We start from the raw sequence: 17,919 nt of genomic DNA on the forward strand, positions 1-17,919 counted from the left end.
CAAAAACAATGAAGATCTGTATTGTGCATCCATATTTTCATACACAAGTGTAAATGAGCCCTTATGTTCACATATGTTTGAGGTTCTTTTTTTTCCAAAAGGAAAATGATGTAATACGTTTATAGTTGGGGTCGTTACGGATGCGGCGATACCAAATATGTGTAACTTTAACTTTTATTTTGTTTTTTTAATAAAGCAGTTTGTAAGGGGAAAAAGTGGGTCTTTCAGGTTTTTTTTTGTAAAACTTTTTTTTTTACTCTTTTACCAGTCCCACTAGGGGACTTCACTATGCGATCCTCCGATCGCATTTATAATACCCTGCAATACTTCTGTATTGTAGTGTATTATGCCTGTCCGTGTAAGGGCGGATTCACACGAACGTGAATTGTGTCCGTGCGGTTTTCATGCGGCTCGCATGAACCAATATTAGTCTATTGGGCAGTACAGATAGTTCGTGCTTTTTGCGCAGTGTTTGTCCGCTGCGTAAAAAGCGCGACATGTTCAATATCTCGGCGTATTTCGCGCATCACGCGCGGAAGAACTTCCGTGCGAACTGCCTGTTTCGCGCAACAGCTGTCAAAAGGATGAATGTAAACAGAAAAGCACCACGTGCTTTTCTGTTTACAAACATCCAAATGGCGTGTCATAATGATGGCGGCTGAGCGAAAAGCACGCAGCTGCGCATCATATGATGCTGCCTCACAGAGCAGGTCATCTGAATCAGGCCTAAAACGGACAGGTATCTGCTAGGCCATGCCTCTGGCATAACCTAGCAGGAATTCACTACAGGCAGACCTGGGGGCCTTTATTAGGCCCCCGGCTGCCATAGAAGACAAGGACTCTCGGCGATCTTATCGCCGGGTGTCGGTGGGATGAGAGGGAGCTCCCTACTTCTCTCCAAAACCACTCAGATGCGGTGCTCGCTATTGAGCGCCGCATCTGAGTGGTTAAACGGGTGGGATCGATACGGATATCGGTCACACCCGTTAGAGCAGGGATGTCCCCAGCTACCTCTGTCAGCTGAGAGCAGGGAGATTTAACAGCTCCCTGCTCTGTTTACTTTATTCTGATGCAGCGCTGTTACATAGTTAGTACGGCTGAAAAAAAGACACATGTCCATCAAGTTCAACCAAGGGAAGGGAAAAGGGAAGGAAAAATTTCTACACATAGGAGCTAATATTTTTTTTGTTCTAGGAAATGATCTAAGCCTTTTTTAAAGCCATCTACTGTCCCTGCTGTGACCAGCTCCTGCGGTAGGCTATTCCATAGATTCACAGTTCTCACAGTAAAGAAGCCTTGTCGCCTCTGCAGCTTGAACCTTTTTTTCTCCAGACGGAGGGAGTGCCCCCTTGTTTTTTGAGCGGGTTTTACAAGGAACAGGATTTCACCATATTTTTTGTATGTGCCATTAATATATTTATATAAGTTAATCATGTCCCCCCTTAGTCGTCTTTTCTCAAGGCTAAATAGGTTTAATTCTTTCAATCTTTCCTCATAACTTAGATTCTGCATGCCCCTAATTAGCTTCGTTGCTCTTCTTTGTATTTTTTCCAACTCCAGGGCATCCTTTCTATGAACTGGAGCCCAGAACTGGACTGCATATTCTAGATGAGGCCTCACTAATGCTTTGTAAAGTGGCATTATTACATCCCTGTCCCGCGAGTCCATGCCTCTTTTAATACACGACAATATCCTGCTGGCCTTTGAAGCAGCTGATTGACACTGCATGCGGTTATGGAGTTTATGATTTACAAGTACACCCAGATCCTTCTCAACAAGTGACTCCCCCAGTGTAGCTCCCCCTAGGACATATGATGCTTGCAGGTTGTTGGTACCCAGATGCATAACTTTACATTTATCTACATTAAACTTCATCTGCCAAGTGGACGCCCAAACACTTAGTTTGTTTAAATCTGCCTGCAATTCATGAACATCTTCCATAGTCTGAACTATATTACATAGCTTGGTGTTATCTGCAAAAATAGAAATAGTGCTATTAATCCCATCCTCTATATCATTAATAAATAAGTTGAATAATAGTGGTCCCAGAACTGAACCCTGGGGTACACCACTTATAACCGGTGACCATTCAGAGAAGGAATCATTGACCACAACTCTCTGGATATGGTCTGTAAAAAGGCTATTGCATCAGAATAAAGCCCATTAGGGGCCACCGTGAAAACACTATGGGGCGGTCACTAACGGGTTAAGATGGCCATACACATTAGATGTACGTTGGCTGAAATTGGCGATTTTAGCGGGAATGGCCAATCATCTAATGTGTATAGTAGTGTCCCGAATCTCCCCTGACAACAAACGTTGAGGAAGCGAAGGGTCAAGCATGTTGAATTTCAACATGCTCGATACTTTTCTTTGCAAGCAGAAGAGAGGGGCAGTGGCTTTCTCCCTTCTCCCTATTGAATACACATGCACGCTTGGCTGAGCTTGCACGTGTACGGAGGAGTTGGGAGGAATAGCGGTCGGTGAATGAACGTTTAGCCGACAGCTATCTAAAGTGTATGGCCAACAATAGAAAGTAAAAGCTAATTATCCCTGTTCACACACACAAATCTACACCAAATATATTGGAAACGGAGACTATTGTTTAGACTAAAAAGTCCTAATTTTTAAATGGTTTCTTCGCACAAGACCATTTATTTCCATGTTTGTCAACAGCTGACAGGAGGGGGAAAAATTTGTCTTCTACTAAATTTTGTCTTCTATTACTGTATATGTGTTCTCTCAGATGCATTCAAAAATGGTCCTGGCTTCTTCACCCCTTCTATCTCAGTCTTCTCTATTCATTTTCGGTTCTACTGGAGAGGTTTCGGAACAGATCCTGCAGGCACAAATAGGGGAGCTACAATGACAAATACATGTTATCCTGTTTACTCCTGTTGTAAGTTCCTAGCAGCTGAGAATATATGCTAGATAAGACACAAGACGAGGGAGGATTGCAGCTACTGGGTCCTTAAACACTGGTCCTTTAAATAAAGCCTTGTGGTTACCGTCTTAGTAACAAATAAATATTCAACACAGGGTTCGATGAGATGAGCTGCACATTAAACCAACGTAAAACAATAAAAATGCTGTATTATAGTAAGTCATTTACATACGGTTCACAAACCCTATATTAGCTAGACGTAGTTTGAGACAATGTTCCCTGTAGTGACGTAACAACGAGCGGTATTCTCCAATCTATAACATATAGTGCAATAAGATGCATTAAAATGTTTGCTCCGCTTCCCTGTAGATGTACAGAGCTCATTTAGCAACACTGATATAGTCAGTGCAATATGTTCCTCATGACATAGCTCATTAAAGTATATAGTAAGCTTCATTTTTATGATGGAGAAGATACACTACTTTTTAGCATGCTATTATATAGGTGTAGGAAGATTTTCTATACTCACAAATCTTGAGTTCTATTTCATGTTTCCGTGCACCATTCTCAGAGGCGGAAACCTAGATAGGACTATTAAAAATGGAGTTGTAACGCACCCTATTTGACAGTGCTTGATGAGGTTTAAGCTTGCATCTACATACAGTAAGTTAAATATCTATAAATTAAAAAAATAATTGGACAAAGATTCCAAGATCCATCTCATGGTTCCAACAGCGGAGGATCGGATTGTCTCAGTAAACTCTGCTGAATAATGGAGTCAGTGTCTTCTGGGTATTGAAGCTGAAGTTCTTTATTTGCTATATAGTAATCTCCTGAAAACTCCGAGAAGTAAAGGGCAATATCAGGGTGCCGAATCAGTCCTGGTTCTGGATGCGGTTCCAGATTTTCTGTGGAAGAGAATACAGAGGATTTAGATAATCACCATGACCAAATCCAGTGTAGACTTTCTTCATCACTCTACTATACGTGGTCACACCCTGTATGACCGGAATTGGTACAAACACTGGTAACGACTCACCCTGGGCAACGTAACTGCAAGATCCATCTTCTAGGAGGATGCTGTAAAATGGTTGGTTGGCTCCTTGAGGGAGTTGGTGTACGCTCAAGTTTTCAATCCAGTCTGGTGGCATCATGCACACCGGATCCCAGCCAAAGATCACACCATTATAAGCATACCTATATATTTCACAGTGGAAATAAATGACAAAATAAAATGAAATCTCCGTGAAATGTGAACAAACATAGCACATTCACTTATCTACAAGGAAAACGGTAGAGACTATCCCCCAACAACTGAGTGAAGGGGCCGGGCGCTTTGGTTGGTGCCATACATTTTGTAGTAGCTATACTTGGCACTGCAGTAAATAGGAGAGTTGCAATACCAGGCACAGCCACTACCGAATGTATGGCGCTGTGTCTGGTAAACAACGAAGGGGACGAAGAGTCGGACCCTCACAAATCTGATATTGACGGATAGGCTATGAATATCAAAGTCCCGGAAAAACCCATTTGAGCATTCAATCACTACTGGAGAACCCCTAAACCTAATAGAAGGAATCACTTATAGAAAATGAAGAACGTGGATATGTGGTCTATAACAGACACTACAGATTTGTATCACGATATGGACTTTTTTAATCTGCTGTTCTCGGATCACACAACAAACACTGACTGTTTTATGTACCAGATCACAAATCGCCGTTATCTGGCACAGAACATGTGAAGCTTTTACTTCATTATACTATGTAGAATTACCAAAAAAAACCTTGAGAATAAATGCTCATTGGATTACATTTTTAACATGTGTGGGGCTAGGTTTTAACAAACAGACTATGGTTTCCTACCGTTTGTGTCTCGCGATAAGTCCAACAGAATAAGACACTGCCTTCTCACTGGATCTGAGCTTCACATTTGGCCCACTGTCCTCTTTGCGTCTCTCTATATGCTCCAAGGTATGCTGAACAAGATATGCCACAGCACCATGCTGCGAAGGATCCAAAGCTTGAATATTCTGAAGGATATCTAATACCTAAAATAGTTCATGCATGACAACAACAGGTTAATAAAATAAAAAAATAAAAATTATGCACAAAATTATTTTTCAATCAAATGTCTCACTCACTACAGTTCACTCAAAAAAATTATTTTTGGTTGCTCATGTCATAATACTTCGCAGTGAAAATACCTTCAATTCAAAGGGGATTTTGTGGAATCATACCCAGTTTTCTTTTTTGTGCTAGGTTCTGTGTGCAGAAATGTAACTCCCCGGCAAGTCCTATTAGTGAAATATTTATTGAGGAAAACTTGCACCAACACGAAAAATTTAAACCGCAACCCAAATAAAAAACTTGCAATAATTTGTGCACAACACTATGGTGGTATTAAGACTGCACCAGTTGTTAAGACTTTTAAGTTATTTGCGACATTTCTACACCAGAAAACTGGCGCAGAAGCATTTATTATATTCCGTCCAGTGTGTTTCCACTAGAATCAGCTCTTGGAACTTGTTAGGGCCTGTTCACATCAGCGCTGGCTTTCCGTTCCACGGTTCCGTCGGGTGAACCCCGCAACGGAAAGTCAAACTGAAACCACAGCTTCCGTTTCCGTCACCATTGATATCAATGGTGACAGAAACATTGCTAATGGTTTCCGTTCGTCACCATTCCGCAGGTTTCCTTTTTTCCGACGGAATCACTAGCGCAGTCGACTCTGCAGTTGACTCCGCTATTGACACCATCGTTAAAAACAGAAACCTGCCGGAATGGTGACGAACGGAAACCATTAGCAATGTTTCCGTCACCATTGAAGCTGTGGTTTCAGTTTGACTTTCCGTTGCGGGGTTCACCCGACGGAAACCTCAGACGGAGCCCTGGAATGGAAAGCCAACTCTGATGTGAACAGGCCCTTAAACGAACCATTAAAGAAGCGAGGAATAATGGTCTTGGTGCTGTCCCAATCCCCCTAGTGTTCTTCCCATTGCTCCAATCCAAGTTACTGCGGTTCTCAGGGTCAAATCTTCACCTCTATTTAAAGTAAATTTTAAGAATTGTTTTCTACACCACCCCACAACAGCCTAAATAGGCGTTTCTCTGAATATATACGGTGTAAAAAGAAGAGTAAGAAATTTCAGAATTAGGCCCCCAGCAATTGTGGTCCAGGCTCTGGGCTCATGACACCTAAGATGAGGAGCATTAAAGGGGTTGTCCACTTTTTATGGTTTCCACTAATTTATTTATAGAATAGGAAATCACACAGATTTCTAATATACATGTATTTAAAATTCTGCTCACATGCCTTTCTTATATCAAGTTAGTTGCTTTTTAAAAAAAGCAAAAAAACAACAAACATCAAAATGGTATAGCCCACAGATTAGTCAATAGAAATGCATCCATAGGATAACTGAAAGGACTAAAGATGGCGGCAGTCATGTGACTACTGGCATGGCACTCTGGTAAAACGGTCAAGGTATAGATGAAGTATTTCTACATACAGCAGCATGTTATAATCATGTCTGTCAGTGTCTGAAAGGAGCAGCTCTTATATTATTCTCCCAGTCTCCTGTATTTTTATTTAATTTAACTTTATTAACAACGTCTCAGAGATGGGGTCATCAGGATACTAGAATTTGTGTACTATTGCGATACTCTATACCAAAACGAGTTCTTCCATTTTCTGAGGCAAGTGGTGTGATGAATTTTGATCTTCCATGTGCCTCATTAATAGTTACATAGTTACATAGTTTGTACGGTTGAAAAAAGACACATGTCCATCAAGTTCAACCAAGGGATGGGAAAGGGGAAGTGGGATGGGAAAGGGGTAATTAACCTCATCATGTTTCTCACAGTCATAATGGACAACATTGGGTTAATGTGTGAGGTACATAATGGGGTTAATTACCATAAATCTCAGGAACATTAAAGAGGCTCTGTCACCAGATTCTCAAATCCTATCGCCTATTGCATGTGATCGGCGCTGCAATGTAGATAACAGTAACGTGTTTTTTTTTTAAAAACGTTCATTTTTGGCCAAGTTATGAGCTATTTTATATATATATGCAAATGAGCTTTGAAATGGACAACTGGGCGTGTTTTTATTCGTATGTCCAACTGGGCGTGTATTGTGTTTTTAACTGGGCGTGTTTACTTGTTTTACTAACTGGGCATTGTGAATAGAAGTGTATGATGCTGACGAATCAGTGACCAGTCAGCATCATACACTCCTCTCCATTCATTTACACAGCACATAGTGTTCTTACTAGAACGATGTGCAGCCACATACACAAGTGTCCTGATAATGAATACACATGACATCCAGCCTGGACGTCATGTGTATTCAGAATCCTGACACTTCTGACTCTTTTCTGTGAGATTTCCAGCAAGGGAGACGAAATCTCGTTTACCTTGTAATCTCATTACGCGCGGCTGGAGGTCATGTGTATTCATTATCAGGACACTTGTGTATGTGGCTGCACATCGTTCTAGTAAGAACACTATGTGCTGTGTAAATGAATGGAGAGGAGTGTATGACGCTGACTGGTCACGGATTGGTCAGCGTCATACACGTAAACACGCCCAGTTGGACATACGAATAAAAACACGCCCAGTTGTCCATTTCAAAGCTCATTTGCATATATATAAAATAGCTCATAACTTGGCCAAAAATGAACGTTTTAAAAAAAAACAAAAAAAAACGTTCCTGTTATCTACAGTGCAGCGCCGATCACATGCAATAGGGGATATGGATTTGAGAATCTGGTGACTAAATTCATAATACTATGTGCCTCACATTGACCTCCCTTGACGTGCACTTACGTCAAGGTACAGGGGGAGAAGTATGGAGCGCGCTCACGCAGTGTTATGCAGCTGATACCCGGGACTAACGACCAGGAACAGCGATCGCGCTGCTCCTGGCCGTTTAACCCCTCAAATGCTGTGCTCAATCGTGACCGCCGCATCTGAGGCGTTAGAGAGGGGGCGCCCCCATCCGACAGCTCATCAGCAGCCCCATAGCGCGATCGAGGGTTGCCAATAGGCCTTCACTCTGCCTCTGCTAAGCCCCGCCTGTGGTATGACTTAACAGATGCCTGTAAAAATGACAATAGATTGCAATACGTTAGTATCGCAGTTTATTGTACCAGCAATCCAACGATCGCTGGTTCAAGTCCCCTAGGGGGACTAATACAATGTGTAAAAAAAAAGTTAAATAAAGTTTAGTAGTGAATTTTTTAAATTCTTTTTTTATTAAAAGTTCAAAAAAAAAAAAAAAAAAACCTTTTCCGATTTAAGTAATGTGAAAAAATAAACAAAATTGGTATCGCTGCGCCAGTAAAAGTCCGAACTTTTTTCTTTGTAAAAGGAGTAAGACATTAAAAAATCTATATAAATCTGGTATCACCGTAATCGCATTGACCAGCAGAATAAAGTAAATTTGTCGTTTTTATCGCACGGTGAAAGACGTAAAAACGAAACCCAAAAGAAAATGGAGGAATCAGTTTTTCCCCCAATTCCACACCACTTAGATTTTTTTTTTCAGTTTCTCAGTACATAATATGGTACTTTAAACGGTGACATTACTGCCGCCATGTTTAGTCATATTCAGTTAGCCTGTGGATGCATTACGCAGGGCTAATCTGTGGGCTATACCATTCCACTGTGACAGGGGCCTCACGGACTATAGAAAGGTATGTGAGCAGAATTGCTAAAACATGTATATTAGAAAACTGTATGATTTCCTATTCTACAATGAAGTGCAAAAAAAAAAAACAGACACACTGGACAACCCCTTCAAGAAAACAGAATTGGCCAGTCTACAAGTTGGGAAACATTTTTTTCTTTGTCACTTTCAAAAACTAAAATGACTTAAACCAACCTATAAAAAAAAATCCCCACCTATAGTTCTATAAAGAAAATCATATGCACAATAGATTACATAAAGCTGCCTTGCTAATTCTACCTGGGTATGTACTGGCTAGTTATAAGACAAGGCTAATACCTTTTCAGGCCAAATCCCCAAGTGGAAATATAATCTAGCTTGTAGCAATAGGTGCTGCACACTGTCTGGATACATAGCCAGGTACAGATCCAGCGACACTCTGAGCAGCATAAAGCTCCGATCTTTGCTTTCCCTAAAAGAGTTAAAATGCAAATTAGATGGAGAAAGTACATTAATAAAACTGAGAAGAAGCCATAGCATATGTACCATGGCGGATACATAGCAGTGAGTGTATAGTTTCAGAGCGGACACATAGAAATGACAGCCTCGATGGGAGTCTCATAAGAATGAATAGGGAGACTGACTTCCTGTCCACACAGCAGATGTGGTCCAACGGAAGGAGCGATCGGAGGCTGAAAATGAAGCGCTCCTTAAGTATTTTTATCCACAGTATCTGTAAATGCAATTGCATACCTAACGGGGTGGCGACGCAAAAAATATTAAATATTTGGCCTTACGCACAAGACCGTAGGGGGTTTTGCGGTCCGCAAAACAACTGATCTGTTTCAGTCTATTTGTTGTGTATCAGGATTCACGGATCAGCAAGAGAAAAAAAAAAAAAAAAAAAAAAAAGTTTCACCAGTATCAAGTCGCAAATCCGGACTGTAAAATGACTTTTTGCGGTCCGGATTCGCGGCCCTATCAGGGATCCGTGAAAACCACAGTCATGTGCATCGGGCTACAGAAATTAATGGGTCCACAATTTATCCACGAAAATGCAGATAAATTGCGGGCACAAAAGCATGGTCGTGTGCATGAGGCCTTTGCGGGAGCGCTTCCCTGCTGAGAGGCAGAGATAAACTACTCCTCTTTCAACTAGAAATACACTCTGCAGGGGTTTTCTGACCAAAGGCTGAATTCACATGCGGCAGATTGTGCTGCAAAAAAAATCCGTTCCGTTCATCTGAATAGGAAGGTTTCTGCAGCAAGCATATGGAGTTCTACAAGTTATTCAGATTAACACTTTCAGGACCAGACTAATTTTCATTTTTATGCTTTTGTTTTTATCACAATATTGCAGTCTATAGCAAAATCAGAGCACTGCTAGAGAGACCTGCCACATGCAGGTCTCTATAGCAATCTTCCTATAGCAGGGCTGGGAGCATTCACAAAGCTCAAGGCTGCTATAGGAATACACAGACTCCCGCGATCTCGCCGAAAAGAAAAAAAGTAAAAAACCTCTCACATGCCACTGGTCACATTTGATATCGGCATCTGAGGGGTTAAATGGTCGTGATCAGAGAGGTCTCTGATCACAAGCATTGCCGCAGGGTCCACGCTGTGTAACACAACATAGACCCGGCAGCTAAGGCGCTCGCTCGGCTTCTGAGCTGGCGCCATCTTTAAATACCCTTTCCTGATGTAAATAGCCAGTGCAGTGACGGGAAAGGGTTACTGGAACAGATTTTCAGTCGCACAAATCTGCTGCATGCGAGTCAGAAAACCCCAGAAGCACGTAGCTTAAAGTATAAAACTAAACGCTCAACAAACTTCTGACATGTCATAGTGACAATGTCAAAAGTTTTGATGGGTGGGGGTCAGAGTACTGAAACCCCCACCAATCGCTAAAACAAAGCGACGGAAGTGCTGGTGTGAGCGCTGAGCCGCTTCATTTTTGTTCAGCTTTTTCCGTAAATCAATGTATCGTAGTACGGGCTCAACAGAAAGTCTATAAAGATCACTGCCTGAAAGAACGATTAAAGTAAACTTTTTCCCGGGGCGCGTGCGGCCAAATACCAGTGTCGAGATACGATACAGTACTGTCTGGCAATTATTTTCTACTGTGACATGTATAAACCGAGTTATGCCATATAGTACACAATAGAAGTGCCCGGTGACATCTAATCTAAGAATCGTCTGTGACCCCGGAGAACGCACCCTTTATACAAACTGGGTGTAGAAACGCGTCGGGACACTTATGGTTAGACAATTCAGTGGCAATTTATTCAGCTAGATATTTTGTGAATTTGCAGGGTTAGGGTATGTTCACACGGCCTATTTACGGACGTAATTCGGGCGTTTTTGCCCCGAATTACGTCTGAAAATAGCGCCTCAATAGCGCTGACAAACATCTGCCCATTGAAAGCAATGGGCAGAGGTTTGTCTGTTCACACGAGGCGTATATTTACGCGCCGCTGTCAAATGACGGCGCGTAAATTGACGCCCGCGTAGAAGAAGTGACCTGTCACTTCTTTGGCCATAATTGGAGCCGCTATTCATTGACTCCAATGAATAGCAGCGCTAATTACGGCCGTAATTGACGCGGCGTTCAAGCGCCTGCACATGCCGGTACGGCTGAAATTACGGGGATGTTTTCAGGCTGAAACATCCCCGTAATTTCAGCCGTTACGGACCCCCGCCGTGTGAACATACCCTTAGTTCTATCAGATGGAATTGAGCCTTCGCTCTCTCCTCTCCCGATGCTCTAATCCGTCCGATAGAAATACCTTGTGCCTGATAATAGTTATATTGGCATACCAGCCAATTTTATAGGATACTAAATAAAAGTTTATTTTAATCATTCTTTCAGGCAGTGATATTTATGATTATTTTGAACGAACACTTTTCTTACCAGAAAAATAGTGAAGTTATCTTCCGACAGGTCACTATGACATGGCAGAAGTTTGTCAAACATTTAGTTACCGTTTAAGTCACGCGATCTGCCGCTTTTGAATCTACCTGTAGTACAGGTTCCCACGTAGCATAGACTCTGCGGAATTTCCGCACCGGAATTGCATGCAGAATTTGCAGTAGCAGCAAAGTGGATGAGATTTAGAAAATCTCATGCCCACGCTGCGGAAAAAAACCTGCAGCGTAAACGTTACTAAATTGACCCAAAATTGATTTAAATCCGCTGCAGGTTTTACCGATTAAATTCAATGGGGATACAAAACCCGCAACAGAAAGCCAAGCGTTGCGACTCTTTCAGCGGAATCGCAGCGATTTCGCAAAACTAAAAATAAAATCGCAACTAGGGGGGATAAAGTAAAAAAAATAAATAAAATCATACTTACCCAGAATGCTTTCCTTCTTACTGCAGTCCGGCCTCCTGGGATGAAGTTTCATACCTTGTGACCGCTGCAGCCAATCACAGGCTGCAGCGTCACATGGCCTGCAACGTGATCGTAGGAGGCCGGACTACGTGCAGAGAAGACGGCGGGGATAAGTATGAGCGATTTGTTCCGCAGCGGAAATTTCGTTTGAAAAAACGCACCACTATTTGGTGCGGTTTTTTTGGACGGAAGGTGCTGCGGGTTCCAGGTTGGACACGCTGCACAGTTTTTAACGCAGCGTATCCGACCTATGGGAACCCGGCTTTAGAGTATGTTTACATGGGTCGGGTTTGCTGCAGCAAATCCGACCCAGATTCCGCTGGGAATCCCAGTTAAAAGTCTGCACCAAATTGTGTATGATTTTGTACAGATTTTTGGCCGGATTTGCCGCTGTGGACACCAGATGAGGTGACTTTACTTATCTGCCCTGGTCTCCCATAGCAACGTATCACTCCTTATAAAGCTGGTGTCTGTGCTATTGGCCTCCTTGGATGACTTTTTCTCCAATCTGACTATAGCAGTCTTTGATTGGCTGCTAGTGGTCAAATGGGATTAAACGTCATCCCAGGAGACCGCATCTACATGAACATTTTCTGCAGCATGTGGATGAGATTTCCTAAATCTCATCCACTTTGCTGCTACTGTAATACGCTGCAGATTTTTCGGATGGAAAACCTGCAGCAACTGCGCTACGTGTGAACATACCCTTACGGTCCCTTTCTCGGTAGTAAACAGGGCCCCCCCAAAAGCACAATAATAGTGCTGAAGTGTATTATAGAAATTAAAATCCACAGTTTAGGAAAACTGGATACTAGAACATCCTACCATGCATTTACTTTAAATTCTACACCGGAAGCCTAGGAATAATGGGCACTGGTGTTCTTACCTCTTGCCAAGGTTAAGAAGGTTCCCCACCATGCGCTGCAGGACTTCCTTAGTGCTGACCGCTGCATAAAAGTCTTCAGTAATATGTTGTCCAATCACGTATTCACATTCCTTTGCAGTAAGACACTTCCCATGTCCAAATGCATCCACATATAAATAATCTCTTATGCTCGAACCTCTGTGGAAATTATAAAAAGATTTATGTGAATAAAGCTTAATCATTATAATAAATTTCTCACAGTTTTCAATATCTTTGCTTGATGTTGCGAATGGGGACAGTTTTGCTTAAATCCAGAAACGAAAACCTAGTAGGCGTAATACTACTGACATCTCAAGGCATGTTACAATGTATCCAGCGCAGGGAATTATCTCCGACCTAAAGACATTAGCAGCAGAATATGTTCACACGTGTGCACGTCATTCCATTGATCTGCTCCGTCAGAGGAGCAGAACAAGGGAATAACCGGAAGCGCCAATTCCACTGCACCACGCACACCACCGGTGGCGGACAGAACCCATTGACTTAAATGGGATTCCGGCAGGTTTTCATCAGGGTGTCTGTGGTTTTACCAGAATAGCACAGCACGATAAACTATGGTTTCCGGTATTTTCAGCTAAATCTGCGACAGAGGCCCCTAAAGGAGACTCCAACGCAGATGTGAATTAGGTCATAATAATCTCTCTCATTGCCCAAGGCTTTGATGCATTGTAGGTGAACACCTTAACGACCGCCCACTGTCTTTTGACGGTGCAGGTCCTTAACGTACGTCTTTTGGCGTCGCTGTAGAAGAAGTGGATGAGCGATCTTAAGGAAGCCTTCTGAACACAGCTGGGATCAGAAAACATTCTGACCCCAGCTGTTGAACCCTAGTCCGTGACCACGGTATGATCAAAAAGGAACTCCCCTCTTTGATCGCGTCACTGGAAACCCGGTGACAAGATCAAAACCGGGCAAACCCTTCCGCAGTCATCCCTAGGGACCTAGAAAGGACCCCAGGGCTGTCTGTTTAATTTGCCTGCTGTTAAGTTATCCCTGAATGGGATTTAAAAAAAAAAAAAATGTAACTAAAAAAATGTATTTTAAAAAATGTCCCCATAAAAAAAAAAAAAAAAAAAAAAAAGTCATTTTGCATAAAATATACATTTTATGGCCCATGCATTACATAAAAACCTACACATATTAGGTGTCTAAACGACCGTAATAACCTGAAGGACTGAATGAACAGGTTATTTAGTGTGAATCGTGATCAGGATAAAAAAATAAATAAAAATGCAGAGAATTGCTTTTTTTCCGATATTCACACCGTAAAAATAAATGATAGAACTTACACAGTGAATGTTTTCAACTCCCAAACTGCGCAAGAAAAAAAATTAAATTTCTCCCACATAAAACAAGGCATCATACAGCCACATAAAAAAAAATAAAGTTATGGCTGTTGAAAGGCAGAGAAGAAAAAAACGGAACAATTTAGCGGTCATTAAGGACTTTTCAGGGCCGGTCATTAAGGGGTTAATGTATCAGCCTGGAGTTTAGGCTGTTCAAGAACAAAGAGGGATTGCCTAGACAGAATAAAATTGTAGGAAACTATTCAGGTGTGAGAAGTATTCGGTCCATACAAGTTTTCTGGAGTCTTTCGGTAATTACGTCACCCGTACTGCCCCGTGTGCAGGAGCGTCTCCCCACGCACGAGGTCAGTTAAGGCAGGAGAGTACAACTGGAGGAACACATTTTGGAAACGTACCGATTTTAAAAATAACACAAAGTACACCTTTCACTAACCCTAGTTCGCCAGTAATGGATTTAAGTTATACTGTAACAGCTTAATTATTATTGTACGAAAAGAACATATAAAATAAATGAAAATGGAATTCGTAAGTGGTATAATAAGAAAATAGACATATTATGAAGCAATTTTTTACATTTGTTCTCCATGGACAGTAGAGAAAATCTTTAAAAGATAAATAAAGGGATAAGACATCTTGTCTCCCGGTCCTGCATCATACAAAGTTACGAAGACAATTAAAATACCTACCCCTGGGCACCTTGGCACCACCGGAGCATGAAGTGGTGAGGAAAACTTACTGGCTCCAAGCGCACTCCCAGACATTTGGCCAGAGTAAGATAAAGCACAGAAAGACTGATGGGAATGCCAGTCCTATTGATTAGAACCTAGAAAACAAATGGAACAAGTTCTTATTGTTGATCAATGTGGCCAGAAAGAACAGAAGGTGAATACGTTTCGATATCCGTGTACTTTGCAGAAGCCATTATAGTTAACAAGTTCCATTCCTTATTCAGTAGGACACGCATTCCGGTTGTATAGTGTAATACAATAATAAGCAATATACAATGCTGAAAGAAGTTAGAGGCTCTGTCACCAGATTTTGCAACCCCTATCTGCTATTGCAGCAGATAGGCGCCGCAATGTAGATTACAGTAACGTTTTTATTTTTAAAAAACGAGCATTTTTGGCCAAGTTATGACCATTTTTATATTTATGTCAATGAGGCTTTCTAAAGTACAACTGGGCGTGTTTAAAGTAAAAGTCCAACTGGGCGTGTATTATGTGTGTTACATCGGGGCGTTTTTACTTCTTTTACTAGCTGGGCGTTGTGTATAGAAGTATCATCCACTTCTCTTCAGAACGCCCAGCTTCTGGCAGTGCAGACACACAGCGTGTTCTCGAGAGATCACGCTCTGACGTCACTCACTTCCTGCCCCAGGTCCTGCATCGTTTCGGACGAGCGAGGACACATCGGCACCAGAGGCTACAGTTGATTCTGCAGCAGCATCGGCGTTTGCACGTAAGTAGCTACATAGACTTACCTGCAAACGCCGATGCTGCTGCAGAATCAAATGTAGCCTCCGGTGCCGATGTGTCCTCGCTCGTCTGACACGATGCAGGACCTGGGGCAGGAAGTGACGTCACCGCGTGATCTCTCGAGAACACGCTGTGTCTGTGCACTGCCAGAAGCTGGGCGTTCTCAAGAGAAGTGGATGATACTTCTATTCAGAACGCCCAGCTAGTAAAAGTAGTAAAAACGCCCCGATGTACGCACATAATACACGCCCAGTTGGACTTTTACTTTAAACACGCCCACTTGTACTTTAGAAAGCCTCATTTACATAAATATAAAAATGGTCATAACTTGGCCAAAAATGCTCGTTTTAAAAAAAATAAAAACGTTACTCTTATCTCCATTGCAGCGCCGATCTGCTGCAATAGCAGATAGGGGCTGCAAAATCTGGTGACAGAGCCTCTTTAAGGGAACACTTAAGAATCACAATATAACCCAAAGTCAACTAATCTTCAGGGACAGGAATCTGTTCAGTTAGGAAGCATAAGTGATTGTGAATTCATTTCACCTCCTTTGGAGCAAATGAAAGGGACAACAGATGCACTGAAGGGCATTAGCACGACAACCCCTCAAAAAGGGAATGGTTTTGCAGGTCATGGCCACAGACACTTCCCCTCTCCTTATCCTTCCTGATTTATTTTTCTAGTGTCCTTGTCACTACTAGTAGCACGAGCCAGTACCTGCAGCCCATTCTGGTTGCATAGGTAGTCCAGCTCCTCCAAGACAGCATATCTATACGTGCTGTCGCAAGGATTGCGGTGTCTCCCAGCACAGTCTTAAGATTATGAAGTAGATACCAGGGCCATTATACAGGGAGAGCCAGAGGGCATCAACCCATCAGCAGGACCGGCATCTGCTCCTTTGTGCAAGAAGGAACAGGAGAACTGCCAGAGCCTTACATCATTTTAAGAAGGCCAACTTTCCCATGATGAGGGCTGCAATTTAGGATATAGACTGGGAAGAACTGAGGGCAGGTGCCAAGTCCTGCTGGAAAATGAAATCCGCATCTCTATAAATCTTGTCAGCAGAGGGAAGCATGAAGTGCTCGAAAATTTCCTGGTAGACGCTGTGCTGACTCTGGACTTGATATAACACAGTGGACCAACACTGCTGCGCAGTGTCCAAAGTCCTGTCTTCAGATGAAAGTAAATTTTGCATTTCCTCCAGACTCTGGGACCTTGATTTCCAAATGAAGAGTGGAGAGGCATCAATCATAGTTGCTTGCGGTCCAGTGTGAAGTTTCCACAGTCACTGATGGTTTGGGAGCCATGTCATCTGCTGGTGTTGGTCCACTGTGTTATATCAAGTCCAGAGTCAGCGCAGCCGTCTACCAGGAAATTTTCGAGCACTTCAAGCTTCCCTCTGCTGACAAGCCTTATGGAGATGCTGATTTCATTTTCCAGCAGGACTTGGCACCTGCCCACACTGCCAAAAGTACCAATACCTGGTGTAATAACCACAGTGTCACTATGCTTGATTGGCCAGCAAACTCGCCTGACCTAAACCTCATAGAGAATCTATGGGATATTGTCAAGGGGAAGATGAGAGACCCCAGACCCAACAATACAGACGAGCTGAAGGGCGCTATCAAAGCAACCTGGGCTTCCATAACACCTCAGTAGTGCCACAGGCTGATCGCCTCCATGCCACGCTGCTTTGATGCAGTAATTCATGCAAAAGGATCCCCGACCAAGTATTGAGTGCAGATACTGGACATACTTTTCAGTAGGCCAATGTTTCAGGATTAAAAATAATTTTTTAAATTTGGAAATACATTTTGGGTTTTTATTAACTGTTAGCCATAATCATCAACATTAAAATACAAAAAATGTTGGAAATTGATCCCTCTGTGTGTAATGAATCTATATAATATATGAGTTTCACTTTTTGAATTGAATTACTGAAATAAATTAACTTTTTGATGATATTCTAATTCATTGAGAAAGACTAGTATAAATGCAAAGAAGCCAAGGTCTGAACATGTAGGACCCCTAAATATGGGTAATGGGGAGATGGTCACAGGGGGATCAAGAGAAGGCAGAGTTACTAAATGGGTTCTTTAGCTCTGTATATACAACAGAAGAAAGAGCAGCTGATGTAGCCGGTGCCAGTGCTGTTAATATATCAGTTGATATACTGAATTGGATAAATGCAGATATGGTGCAAGCGAAATGAAATAAAATAAATGAGCACAAGGCCCCGGGACCAGATGGGTTACACCCTAGA

At 42.2% G+C, this 17,919-nt stretch overlaps 1 protein-coding gene across 3 annotated transcripts in view; it reads right to left on the bottom strand.

The window, feature by feature from the left end:
* Positions 1-643: 643 nt before the first annotated feature.
* FBXO21 (F-box protein 21) overlaps positions 644-17,919 on the bottom strand; it is a 31,401-nt gene continuing 14,125 nt past the window's right edge. For 2 of the 3 annotated variants that reach the window (XM_075835236.1, XM_075835249.1), the window contains exons 7-12: positions 14,868-15,004; positions 12,836-13,012; positions 8,897-9,029; positions 4,750-4,934; positions 3,924-4,081; positions 644-3,792 (exon numbers count right to left, since the gene is read on the bottom strand). In XM_075835236.1, the coding sequence (XP_075691351.1) occupies positions 3,605-3,792; positions 3,924-4,081; positions 4,750-4,934; positions 8,897-9,029; positions 12,836-13,012; positions 14,868-15,004 (978 nt within the window). In that variant the 3' untranslated portion in view covers positions 644-3,604. The remainder of the gene's footprint in view (positions 3,793-3,923; positions 4,082-4,749; positions 4,935-8,896; positions 9,030-12,835; positions 13,013-14,867; positions 15,005-17,919) is intronic. The other variant, XR_012850296.1, reaches the window with a different exon arrangement.

The sequence above is a fragment of the Rhinoderma darwinii genome, chromosome 1 (genome assembly GCF_050947455.1).
Source record: "Rhinoderma darwinii isolate aRhiDar2 chromosome 1, aRhiDar2.hap1, whole genome shotgun sequence".
NCBI lineage: Eukaryota > Metazoa > Chordata > Amphibia > Anura > Rhinodermatidae > Rhinoderma > Rhinoderma darwinii.